The 13,189-nt window shown below is 34.8% G+C and overlaps 1 protein-coding gene across 2 annotated transcripts in view; it reads left to right on the top strand.

Moving 5' to 3' along the window:
• gripap1 (GRIP1 associated protein 1) overlaps positions 1-13,189 on the top strand; it is a 97,824-nt gene that overhangs the window by 48,956 nt on the left and 35,679 nt on the right. For both annotated transcript variants that reach the window (XM_056464034.1, XM_056464033.1), the window contains 3 exons: positions 428-484; positions 2,711-2,810; positions 10,511-10,644. In XM_056464034.1, coding sequence (XP_056320009.1) covers positions 428-484; positions 2,711-2,810; positions 10,511-10,644 — 291 coding nt within the window. The remainder of the gene's footprint in view (positions 1-427; positions 485-2,710; positions 2,811-10,510; positions 10,645-13,189) is intronic.

Here is a 13,189-nt window from a genome sequence, read left to right as displayed (position 1 = left end):
ATATGTTCATATTATAATAGTAATAATAATATAATAATAAAGGGTGACACGGTGGCGTAGTGGTTATCATCGTCTTCACAGCAAGAAGGTCGCTGATATGAGTCCTGGCTGAATAAAGAGATGCATAATGAATAATGAGACCTCTGATGAATAAAGGGTCTAAGCTGAAAGAAAATGAATGGATAGAAAAAAATCTCATGAAGTTTTGATCAAATGAATGCTGTTTTCAGATCATTCTTTCAAAAACAAGTTAAAAATGTTACAATGTTACTCTATAATAAAAAGAATAATAAAAAGATTAGTTTCATTACTGTTTTCCTGCAAAAGCAGTTGCTTGGAAAAATCATTTAATGCGTTCTTTGAATATGTTGTTGTATATGTTACTTCAGAATATAGAGGCTCATTGACCTTTGTTTGTGTATTTCAGGAGATTAAAGACACTGTGGATGGACAGAGAATCCTGGAGAAAAAAGGTAGTTCAGCGGTAAGTAGGCAATCCAGCCAGGGAAATAAAGATGAGTCAGGGCTTTCCCTTCTCTCCATTTCCCAGAAAGTGAATTAAAATAGTCCCAAGCGATGGGCAGGACACCTCTCTGCCCTACAGACCTGAAACCAGACCTCACGTTGAGGAGGGTCGATCAGCTTTCATTAACGCTGTAGCCGTTTCATCAATACAATACGCTTTGACACTTCATTGATTCTTTGTGTGTTTACAGCTCCAGAAGCTTTCCATACCTTTAGTTTAATACACTTTTGGCTATAGTTTCTTTGGCATTGTTTATCGGTCACAATGTTTGTTCGGTTACAAATGGACTCCCTCTGGTGAAGCTTCTCTTAGTCTTTACTTGGAGTGATTTTAGCCACAGAATGGATGTAATTTCATATAGCTTCCTCTCTTTTTCAAATTCCATCAAAAACAAAGAGCTTTTTGGGAGTGCTGCTGCTGCAAAAATGAACGGACAGGATGTTTAGGTCATGTGAAATTGCTGTCTTTCTATATATATATATATATATATATATATATATATATATATATATATATATATATATATATATATATATATTTATATACCCAGTTGAAGTCAAAATTATTAGCCCTTTTTTCTAATCTTTTTTAAATATTTCCAAAATTATGTTTAACGGAGCAAGGAATTTTTCACAGTATTTCCTATAATATTTTTTCTTCTGGAGAAAGTCTTGTTTGTTTTGTTTCAGCTAAAATAAGAGCAGTTTTTAATTTTTTAAAAACAATTTTAAGGTCAATATTATTAACCCCAATATTATTAAGCAATACTTTTGATTGTCTACAACAAATTACTGTTATAATAACAACAATACATTTTATTTGTAATGCGCTTTTCTTGTACTCAAAGTGCTTCAAGGCAAAATACCAACAATAGCAGAAACAGCACAACTATATAAAAAAAAAATGCAATAAAACAATAAGAAAATGAACCATAATACAGAATAAAAAAAGTTATCAAAATGATCATTAGTTAAAAGAAATGCTAAAAATGTGAGTCTTAAGAAATTTCTTAAAACAGTCCAGAGAAGCAGCATTCCTAATGCTCATGGGTGGTGCATTCCACAGCTTAGGCGCACTGTATGAGAAAGCCCTACCACCCATGATCTTGAGTTTACAGCGTGGCTGATACAGGGTAAGTCCCGGTGCCGAACGAAGACTGTGGGCTGGATATACAACAACAACCTGCCTAATTACCCTAATTTACCCAATCTAATCTTAATCTAGCTAAGCCTTTAAATGTCACTTTAAGCTGAATACTAGTATCTTAAAAAATATCTAGTATAATATTATGTACTGTCATCATGGCAAAGATAAAAGAATTGCTTCTCTAACATGTTTAGAAATGTGTTGAAACAAATCTTCTCCCGTAAAAAAGAAATTGGGGAAAAAAAATGAATGAGGGCTAATAATTCTGACTTCAACTGTGTATATCGTTGGCTAATATTCAGATATTTTTGACTGGGGCTTGAAGGGATAGTTCACGCAAAAATTTACATTTGTACTCATTGAATTTACCCACAGGTCATCCAATGCGTATGTACATTTTTTTTAACTGAATCATTATTATTTAACTTGTTTATATAATGGCAGTAAATGGTGATATGTATTTTAGAATAAAACAAACATATACAAATAAATCTAAATCAAGACGCATGGCTCCTGGTGACAAATGGTCTTGTGTAATAAATAAAACATTGTTCATTCATTTATTTTGCTTCAGATTAGTCCCTTATTTATCAGGGGTCACCACGGTGGAATGAACCGCCAATTTAGTTTATCCAATTCACCTACCGCATGTCTTTGGACTGTGGGGGAAACCGGAACATCTGGAGGAAACCCACATGAACATGGGGAGAACATGCAAACTCCACACAGAAATGTCAACTGGCCCAACAGGAACTTGAATCAGTGACCTTTTTACTGTGAGGCGACAGTGCTAACCACTGAGCCATTGTGCCGCCCAAATGAAACATTATTTACAATATTGCTAGCTTTAATTCACATCCTGGTAAAATAGTTTTGAGTGAATGTAGTCCTGTTGCTTTAATGACGAAAGTACGCACGTTTGTAATGGACTGCAATATATTTAGTTTTGAAATTCTATTGCGGCCTCTGAATGTACTTTATTTGTAATCTACTAAATGTACATCAGATGTCAAAATAACGTCATTCTTACCTCTGCAGCTGAAAGACTTGAAGAGGCAGCTCCATCTAGAGAGAAAGAGAGCCGATAAACTCCAGGAGCGACTGCAGGAAATCCTAACAAACACTAAAACCAGGACAGGTGAACATTTTATGTTATATATGTTATATTAAGTGTAACATACACAAATACTTCATTGAACATGTACACAATGACATTACCTATTATTGTTTACTATATAACTGCAGGTTAACTATGCTTATGTATAATAACTTTAGCTGTTAACGGCTGTTAGTTACTAGTTAATTGATTAGAGTTATTAGTAGGCATGGGCCGGTATAAGATTCTGACGGTATGATAACCATGGATAAAAATATCACGGTATCATGATTACTGCTCTAAAACATATTCTTTTTAAATGTCTGGGTTAAAAACAAAAGCTTTTTACCCTTTTGAACACACTATATTTTATGTTGAGAAACAATTAAAATATTTTTGAGCTGTAAACAGCTCAGGCTAAATTAATTATTGACTTCTGTTGCCGTCATTTTTTAAAAACAGATATTTTTTCCAATTCAAAACGGCATCTTTAGATATATTTTCTGCTTGAAGATACTGTTGTCCTAAAAAACAAAACAAATAAATGTAAACAAAAAATTGTGCACATACCTTAGGAACGGTATTGCAGAAAATTTTGACGGTTTTAAAACCTTGACTTTGCCAAACTGCGGTACACTTTGAAAACCATTATCGTCCCATGCCTAGTTATTAGTAACTAATAAAGTCATGGTGACTAATAACCCTACCTTTTCTGATTTTCATTGTAAGGCAATAATGTGCACCTTTTGTAAAGCTGCTTTGAAACAATACTTATTGCAAAAAAAAAAAAGCTACACAAATTAAATTGAACTGAATTCTATTTAACATGTAACTTAACTATGTTATCCTATTATGCCACATAAATGGTTCATGATTGTTTTATTAGTCTCCTACTATAGGTTTACATTTATACCAGATTTAAGCTTTTTAATTGATCATAAAATAAGTTTAAAATCAACTTGTTTCTCAATTGTTTGAAAATTGACAAAACCAATTAACCAATGCGTTGAGTTCGCAGACAATCAGAACATTAGAAGAAACTCTAAAACCTCAAATAAATGGGTCAGATAAAGGAGACATCCAAAATATGTACTGTTGGTGTGCCTCCTTTACTTTTATACACCATTTATTTTTAATAATGATTAATTAGTTTTCTTTCATAGTAGGGTCACTTTAAAGCAAAGATACCCAAACTAGGGCCTGCGGGCCAAAGTTGGCCCACCATTATATTTGAGAAGAAAGGAAAAATGTTGGGGAGGGTTGGGGGTAATGCTTTTAAAACATATGGTCATTTTGAATTTTTTTGTAAACCTTTATTTGTTTGTTTTATTGTTAAGCTACAAAAAAGCTTATTTAAATTAAATGTTGTGAATGATTTTTTTATTTTTTATTTTTTTTATTGTTGCTCAACGGATAGACTACAATTCAGAAGTCAGATGCAATTCAGCTTTAAACTCCATTATGTTATAAATGGAATTCTTATGTTTTCATTATAATAGGTTAATTCTAAAATGTAAAAAATATAAAATACATGAGTATTTAATTAATTTAATAATTTAATTTAATATGATTAAAGTGATGTTTTCTATTTATTTTGAAATAATGGAGGAAATTGTGCATGTTAATGTTTATTTTTACCTTCGGCCCACAGCCCTCAATCAAGCTTGGGTTTTGGCCCTTCATATGAAAATGTTTGGGCACCCCTGTTTTAAAGCGATTGATTACCAAAAAAAGTGAAAATTCTGAATCATTTAGTCACCTTTTATTTGACAAAACCTTTCTTTTTTTCTGTTAAACAAAAAAGAAGTCACCAATGACTTCCACAGTATTGATTTTTCATATTATGAAAGTCACTGGCTACATTCTACATTCATCATCATCTTTTATGTTGAATAGAAAAGGAAACTTGTACATGTTTGGAACCACTTGACGTTGAGTAAATTGTCAGTAAATTTAAATTAAAGGAACTATCCCTTTAAGACTTTACGACATATTCACTCCAGCCACCAGATAAAACTTGTAAATACAGGGAATACAGCTGTTTAATGCAGTCGACCACCCTCTCAGGTGATATAAAATGTGATAGGCTCTGCAGTCACTGTTTCATCACACACTGGTGCCGTGAATGAAAAATTTAAAGCAGGTAAGTAAATATGTGGCGCTGTTCATAAATAAGGCAGCAGATAAAGACGGCTCCGCCCCCACTGCAAATCGCTACAAATGAGACGGCCCTAAAGTGCGTACTTACCACCTGAAGTGAATTATAAAGAGCCTGTCCGCTTTTTGTTCTTGCATCAGGTTCCTGTGGGATGTTGAGCAGTTCACTTTCCTGCATCGGCTCATTGGCTATAAATAGTTTCCAAGAAGGCAAATTGCATTTAACGTAGGTTTTCTTTCACATTACAGTGGTATTATTACATATCAGGGGTTTTTGGCCTCATTCGAGTATGTAACACTCACTTTTCACAATCTGATAAATTACACTCTCACTGTCTGGATGTTTTTTTACGTGAGATGTAGGTCTGGGAAATAAGACAAACGGTATGAATTTTCATTCAGATCACTAGATATCTTTTTTTTAAATACATTTAACAGGTGAATTAAAAAATGTACTTGCAACATGATTCACGCAACATTCTCTTTATAAAAACATTGTAGAAAGTTAAGTTTGCATGCTAATATTATTGTTTGCAGCCTATTTTTAATGATGAAAAGTGGGAAGAACAAGTTTATCCACTCCGACCTCCATCACAAACATGAAACTAGTAGGACTTAGTTTATAATTCATTATAAGTGCTTATGGTTGTTTAATAGGTGTATTAATGCACAAGCATTTCCTAGATGCAAGCAGAAAGTTTGTACAGTAAATGCACACGTGTTACTTGGATGTGTGCGAGTAAATAGTCTGTATGCATCCCTGATGATTTCATACATGCAAGTGTTCATAATTATAATAAAGATGCAAAAAAAGATCTTTATTAAAAATATTGCATGAAATTTGAAGGCAAATATTGCACAAACTAGTCACAAACATAATCTTTTATATTCAGAACTATTTTAAATATGAAGTCATGCTACTGAAGACCTTTGTTTTGTTATATGACAAATTATATTCAGGCTTGTACAAGGAAAACTTGTACAAAAACTATATATATAACCTACCTATTGCATTTGCATCTCATTTATTAAACATTTTAAAAACAAAAACAATGTTTAACGAATTCAACTCGCACAGCTAAAATCCTCTTATTTCACAGCATTTTGTGTATTTCAGTGTAAAAAAACACATTCTATGTCAATATGCCACAGCTATATAACCCTGCAGCTCAAGACCAGTTACTCACTGAAGCTAAGCAGGGCTGAGCCTGGTCAGTACCTGGATGGGAAACCACATGGGAAAAAAACTAGGTTGCTGTTGGAAGTGGTGTTAGTGAGGCCAGCAGGGGGCGCACAACCTGTGGTCTGTGTGAGTCCTAATGCCCCAGTATAGTGAAGGGGACACTATACTGTCAGTGGGCACTGTCTTTCGGATGAGACGTTAAAGCGAGGTCCTGACTCTCTGTGGTCATTAAAAATCCCATGGCACTTCTTGTAAAGAGAGTAGGTGTGTAACCCCAGTGTCCTGTCTAAATTCCCCTCGGCCATTAACCATCATGGCCTCCCGATCATCCCCATTCACTAAATTGGCTGTATCACTGTCTCTCCACTATACCTATAGCTGGTGTGTGGTGAGCGCACTGACGCCGTTGTCCTGTGGCTGCCGTCGCATCATCCAAGTGGATGCTGCACACTGGTGGTGGTTTGGAGAGACCCCCCTCATGATTGTGAAACGCTTTGGATGTATGGCCATTCACAATAAATGTGCTAAATAAATACACATTACATTACACTAAACCTTTAGGACTAGTGAAACACTACCTGACAAAAGTCTTCTAGTCAATCTAGACTTTTGTCTAAGGAAAGTCCGACCTTACTGTCCTAATTAAATAATTAAAAATCAAGGTATGATCATATTTTATGTTGGTACAATAATACTAGAGGCCTTTGCCTTTCATATAAGCCACTTCTGATACCAAATGATCAACTAGGAGTCAAGTTATTATTTATTATTTGTTATTATTTTCTAAAACTTGCATGGGCGACAAGACTTTTGTCAGGTAGTGTACTAAATGCAAACTTCAAAACTATAATTAGTGTCAATCTGACTAAACACCATGCATAATACCTTTACTCTGTCCAGGTGATGATCTCTTTTTATCAACATTTTTACAAATATTAAACAACATAATAGGTAACTCAAAGGTTCAGTGGTCAAACAATGGCTCAAAGTCAATACCTAGTTTCTCCACTTGATCAAAATAATACATATATTGGTTTGTTGCTTAAAAACTTCAGCTCCTGTGGGGACGGACCCCACACACACAACAAGGAGGGCGAGTAGGGGGCTGTAAATATTTGATGGAGCCCCTCTAAAAATGTGCTACAGATCCTTGCATACGTGCATTTGCTCTCTGTAGATTGTTGGCAGTGCCTGGGCACTCCTCTTTTGAGCCATTTATAATTTAAGCTACACTAAATGTTTAATGGTTGCTCTACAGAAAGTTTAGAATCAGACATTTTAAAGTAGGGAGCTTAATCTTTGTCAGATGTCCAAAAGGGTCTGAAAGTCTCGACACATACACACACAAACATGCACGCACGCAAATAGAGTTTCAGCATGTATTTTGGTTTACTTGCCTAATCTCTGGGGAAATAGAGGTAACAACTTGGTACTGTACTCTGTTTAATCGAAGAATCCATTGTTGTTTCTATTTACACATTCCTTTCTTTAAAAGTAGTATGCACAGCTCTTTTCCAATACCAATAGCAATAGATTTAAAAGGCCTTGTTTACACTAATACGTTTTAGTTTTAAAATGGGGTTTTAGAGCCAAAATGATCCACGTCCACACTGGTGTTGGACACAAAGCGTACCTGGATGGGAAACCACATGGGAAAAAAACTAGGTTGCTGTTGGAAGTGGTGTTAGTGAGGCCAGCAGGGGGCGCACAACCTGTGGTCTGTGTGAGTCCTAATGCCCCAGTATAGTGAAGGGGACACTATACTGTCAGTGGGCACTGTCTTTCGGATGAGACGTTAAAGCGAGGTCCTGACTCTCTGTGGTCATTAAAAATCCCATGGCACTTCTTGTAAAGAGTAGGTGTGTAACCCCAGTGTTGCTCTACAGAAAGTTTAGAATCAGACATTTTAAAGTAGGGAGCTTAATCTTTGTCAGATGTCCAAAAGGGTCTGAAAGTCTCGACACATACACACACAAACATGCACGCACGCAAATAGAGTTTCAGCATGTATTTTGGTTTACTTGCCTAATCTCTGGGGAAATAGAGGTAACAACTTGGCACTGTACTCTGTTTAATCGAAGAATCCATTGTTGTTTCTATTTACACATTCCTTTCTTTAAAAGTAGTATGCACAGCTCTTTTCCAATACCAATAGCAATAGATTTAAAAGGCCTTGTTTACACTAATACGTTTTAGTTTTAAAATGGGGTTTTAGAGCCAAAATGATCCACGTCCACACTGGTGTTTCACCTAGCATTTCTGAAAAGATCTCTGTCCAAACTATACCGCTGAAAACACATATCATGTGACCATACACATACTCTGGCATGCAGTGCAGCGTATGCAGATGTCTGAGCCCCAGGCAGCAGTCAGCGGGTGCTTTGTGGGCACCTCCCCAGGGGAGAGCAGTGCACGTCAGACAGTTCATCAAGGATCTACCGCTGGACCCTCATCTCAATATAATTGTTAAACGTGATATTTAATTCATCTTGTCTCTATCTAACGACTCTTCTGTCTTTTGAATCTATTTCTTTTTCTCAGGTAACACTTTTTGGCTGAGCCCAAATATAAGATAATATATTAATTTATGTAAACACGTACACTGATTCTGCACATTTGACTGATTGCTTGTCTTTATTTCCTATATAGTTTAACTTATTGTACGTCAAACATTTATAATGAGCATTATTATTTATTATTCAAAAAAGTAATGATTCAGTGTGGAAGGCATTGTGCGACACGTTTGTGTTTTTAAATCACCTGAAGAATGTAAAAAGAAAAACGGTGCGAAGCAATTACTTGATGAGTGCGAAATCATTACCTTTTTGAATAATAACATTGACAAGATTTACGCACCAAAGAAGTTTCTTTAAAAGCTGCAAGCGCGCAGGGCAAACTTCATTACTCTACGCACGTGATTCATTATTGATTATTAAAACTGATATTCAGCAAAAGAGAGGGTATGTTTCATATTTTTCGATGAAAATGAAAGGAGGCAGTTATGTTATAGGCTTTGTTTTGTTATAAATATGCATACAGTGAAGATGCCGGTGATACAAATATGTAGCTGTAACCCCGCTGATCCTACACCACCCAACCCGCTCCGAGGTGGTATCGAACGGCGACCTTCCGCATGGGAGTCGGTTGCTCTAACAAGGAGGCTAAAGACTTACTAGCTGGCCTCCGTTACATAGCTACAAGACGCCTTAACATTTTTGGTGCCTGTTAAGTTGTTAATATCAAAATGAAAATAGGCAGTTCCTTGTATAATGTTTTCATTTTATTGTTGAGATGGTGGTGGTGCCGTGGCGCAGTGGGTAGCACTGCTGCCTCACAGCAAGAAGGTCGCTGGTTTGTGCCTCTGCTGGGTCAGTTGGCATTTCTGTGTGGAGTTTGCATGTTTTCTTGTGTTTGCGTGGGTTTCCTCCGGGTGCTCCGGTTTCCTCCACGAGTCCAAAGACATGCTCTATAGGTGAATTGGGTAAGCTAAATTGTCCATAGTGTATGTGTGTGAATGAGAGTGTATGGGTGTTAAATGAAATGTAAAATTACAGGCGCGAAAACTAGTCACTTTTCTACAAGATTCACCATTTTTACTTGGCAAGGGGGCAGGGGTCTTATCGTAAAATTTGTGATTTAAATATATAAATATTTTTAGGCTGTACTCAGTGCCAGAGAAAATGCATGACTGTTTTCTCTGTGTGTCAGGCTGTACTATAGCCTATAGAGCAACAAACCAATGGAGTGAGCGCACCTCTATTCTCGCCAATCAGCAGTGTCCAAACTTGACTTGACTGTTTTTGTCATATATCATTGAATTCTTGTTCCCCCTGACTTTTATTCTGCTATAATTGACGACTCTGTAAAGGTATCAGAGAACTATTCCATACAGTCATCATGTCATTAATACACCTGTGAATCCTTAAAATGCACTCTACATAAGCAGCTTATTAGTCTTTGGAACATAGCTTATACAGTATATATTCATTTTCCTTCGGGTTAGTCCCATATTTATCTGGAATCGCCATAGTGGAATAAACCGTCAACTATTCCGGCATATGCTTTACGCAGCGGATGCCCTTCCAGCCGCAACCCAGTACTGGGAAACACTATGGCCTTTTTTTGAAAATTTCTGCACTAAGCATATTGCATTTATGTTGGCATATACCATTCGTTAATATTCTGTACTACGAGATGCTACGAATTTGCTTCTCGAAAATAACTACAACAATAAATTCAACAGTTTATAATTTATTATAAAAGTTAGTGTCCCTATGGAGAAAATGAATGGAGTTCAAAAAAACCCTGCTGCTATCTAACCATTATCCAGCTCACCTGCAGTGTTACGTCCTGTATTCTCTTTTAAAATATTCCTGTTTCTTCATAATGTGTGTGCTTGCAGGTCTGGAGGAGCTGGTGTTGTCTGAGATCAGTTCTCCGAGTCGTACGCAGCAGACGGGCGACAGCAGCAGCATCTCCTCCTTCAGCTACAGAGATATCATGAAAGACGGGGCTTCGGCTCCCTGCACCAATAAGGTAAATCCAGCCGCCCACTGGGGGCCAATGACCCTCGCAAAAACTGTTTCCACGCTTGATGCTTTTTTCTGCAGCTCCCAAGAGCATTTGAGTCCTCTGCAAGCTATTATTATACCCCATGATCCCATAAATATACTGTGCCTGTGAATAAACAGGGGAGAAAAGCATGGTTGTCGTGACATGCTGGAACTATCTTGAGGGACACGAGTGTGGGTTAAAGAAGAAAATCAGAAATTTTAAGAGGGATAGTTCACCTGGAAATGAAAAATCTGTCATTATTTACCTTTATGAGTTTCTTTTTATTCATAAGATATTTTAAAATGTTGGAAACTTGTAACAAATGACTTCAATAGCATTTGTTTTACCTACTATAGAAGTCAGTGGTTACAGATTTCTAACGTTTGTAAAAGTATCTTTTTTTTTGTTTTACAGATGGAAGAATCTGTAAAGGGATAGTTCACCCAAAAATTTAAAATCTCTCATTATTTACCTTTTTAAGTTTCTTTCTTCTTCAGAAGATATTTTGAAAAATGTTGAAAACTTGTAACCATTGACTAAAATATTTCAAAATATCTTCTTCTTTTGTTCAACAGAATGATAAATCCGTCATCATTTACCTTTGAGTTTCTTTCTTCTTGAAAAGTGTTGGAAACCTGCAACTATTGACCTCCATAGTATGTGTTGTTCCTAGTATGGAAGTCAATGGTTACAGGTCTCTAACATTTTTTTAAATATCTTCTTTTTTGTTTTACAGAAGAAACTTTAAATTGAAAGGTCACCAAAAAAAATGAAAATTCTTTCATAATTTACTTTTATGAGTTTCTTTCTTTTTATTCAGAAGATATTTTAAAAAATCTGGAAACCTGTAACCATGAACTTACATAGTATTTATTTTTCACACAAAGGAAGTCAATGGTTACAGGTTTCTAACACTTTTCAAAATGTCTTTTTTTTGCTCTACAGAAGAAACTTTAAAGAGATAGTTCACCTAAAATGAAAATTCTGTCAATATTTACCTTTATGAGTTTCTTTCTTCTTCAGAAGATATTTTGGAAAATGCTTGAAACCTGTAACCATTGACCTCTATAGTATTTGTTTTTCTTACAATGGAAGTCAATGGTTACATGTTTCTAACAATTTTACATTTTTTTCTTTTTTGTTCTTGGGAAGAAAGAAGCTTTAAAGGGAGTGTTCACCCAAAAATAAAAATTCTGTCATTATTTACCTTTATGAGTTTCTTTCTTCTTCAGAAGATATTTTGGAAAATGCTGGAAACCTGTAACTATTGACCTCAATAGTATTTGTTTTTTCTATTATGGAAGTCAATGGTTACGGGTTTCTAACATTTTAAAATATCTTTAATTTTGTTCCACAAAATGAAAAATCTGTTATCATTTACCTTCATGAGTTTCCCCAATTTTTTCAATTCACCTTTATTTCTATCGCGCTTTTACAATGTAGATTGTGCCAAAGCAGCTTGAGTTTCTTCTTATTCAGAAGATATTTTGTAAAATGCTGGCAACTTGTAACCACTGACCTCCATAGTATTTGTTTTTCCTACTATGGAAGTCAATGGTTACAGGTTTCTATCATTTTTCAAAATTATTATTTTATATTATATTATACAGATTATACAGATATATATTATTATATATATTATACAGAAGAAAGAAACTTTTAAAAGGGATAGTTCACCTAAAATTAAATTTCTGTCATTATGTACTTTTATGAGTTTCTTTCTTATTCAGAAGATATTTTGAAAAATGCTGTAAACCTGTAACCACTGACTTCCATAGAGTTTGTTTTTCCTACTGTGGAAGCCAATGGGTAAAGGTTTTAAACTTTAAAAAAATATATTTTTTCTTCTACAGAAGAAAGAAACTTTAAAGGTATAGTTCACCCAAAAATAAAAATTGTCATTATGTACCTTTTTACATTATGTATATTTTTTGTTCTACAGAAGAAAAAATCTTTAAAGGGATAGTTCACCCACAAATGAAAATTCATAATTTACCTTTATGAGTTTCTTTCTTATTCAGAAGCTGTATTGAAAAATGTTGGAAACCTGTAACCATTGCCTTCCATAGTATTTGTTTTTACCTACTTTTGAAATCAGTGGGTAAAGATTTCAACATTTTTCAAAATATTTAATTTTTTGGTCTACAAAAGTAAGAAACTTTAAAGGGATAGTTCATCCCAAATAAAAAAAAAATCTAAAATATTTTATTTTTTGATCAACAAAAGAAAGAAACTTTAAAGGGATAGTTCATCCCAAATAAAAAAAAATCTGTCATTATTTTCTTTTGAGTTTCTTTCTCATTCAGAAGATATTTAGAAAAATGTTGGAAATCTGTAACAATTGACTTCCATAGTATTTGTTTTTCCTATTACAGAAGTTAATGGCTACAGGATTCTAACATTTTTCAAAATATCTTCTTATTTGTTTTACAAAAGAAAGAAACTCATAAGCTTTGGATCCACTTGATGGTTAATATATATTAAGTACATTTAAATTTTGGGGTGAACTATCCCTTTAAGGTGTTTA

This window comes from Danio aesculapii, chromosome 8, assembly GCF_903798145.1.
Source record: "Danio aesculapii chromosome 8, fDanAes4.1, whole genome shotgun sequence".
In the NCBI taxonomy this organism is placed as follows: domain Eukaryota; kingdom Metazoa; phylum Chordata; class Actinopteri; order Cypriniformes; family Danionidae; genus Danio; species Danio aesculapii.
The sequence above is the reverse complement of the archived record's forward strand: the minus strand, read 5'-3'. Positions and strand labels throughout refer to the sequence as shown.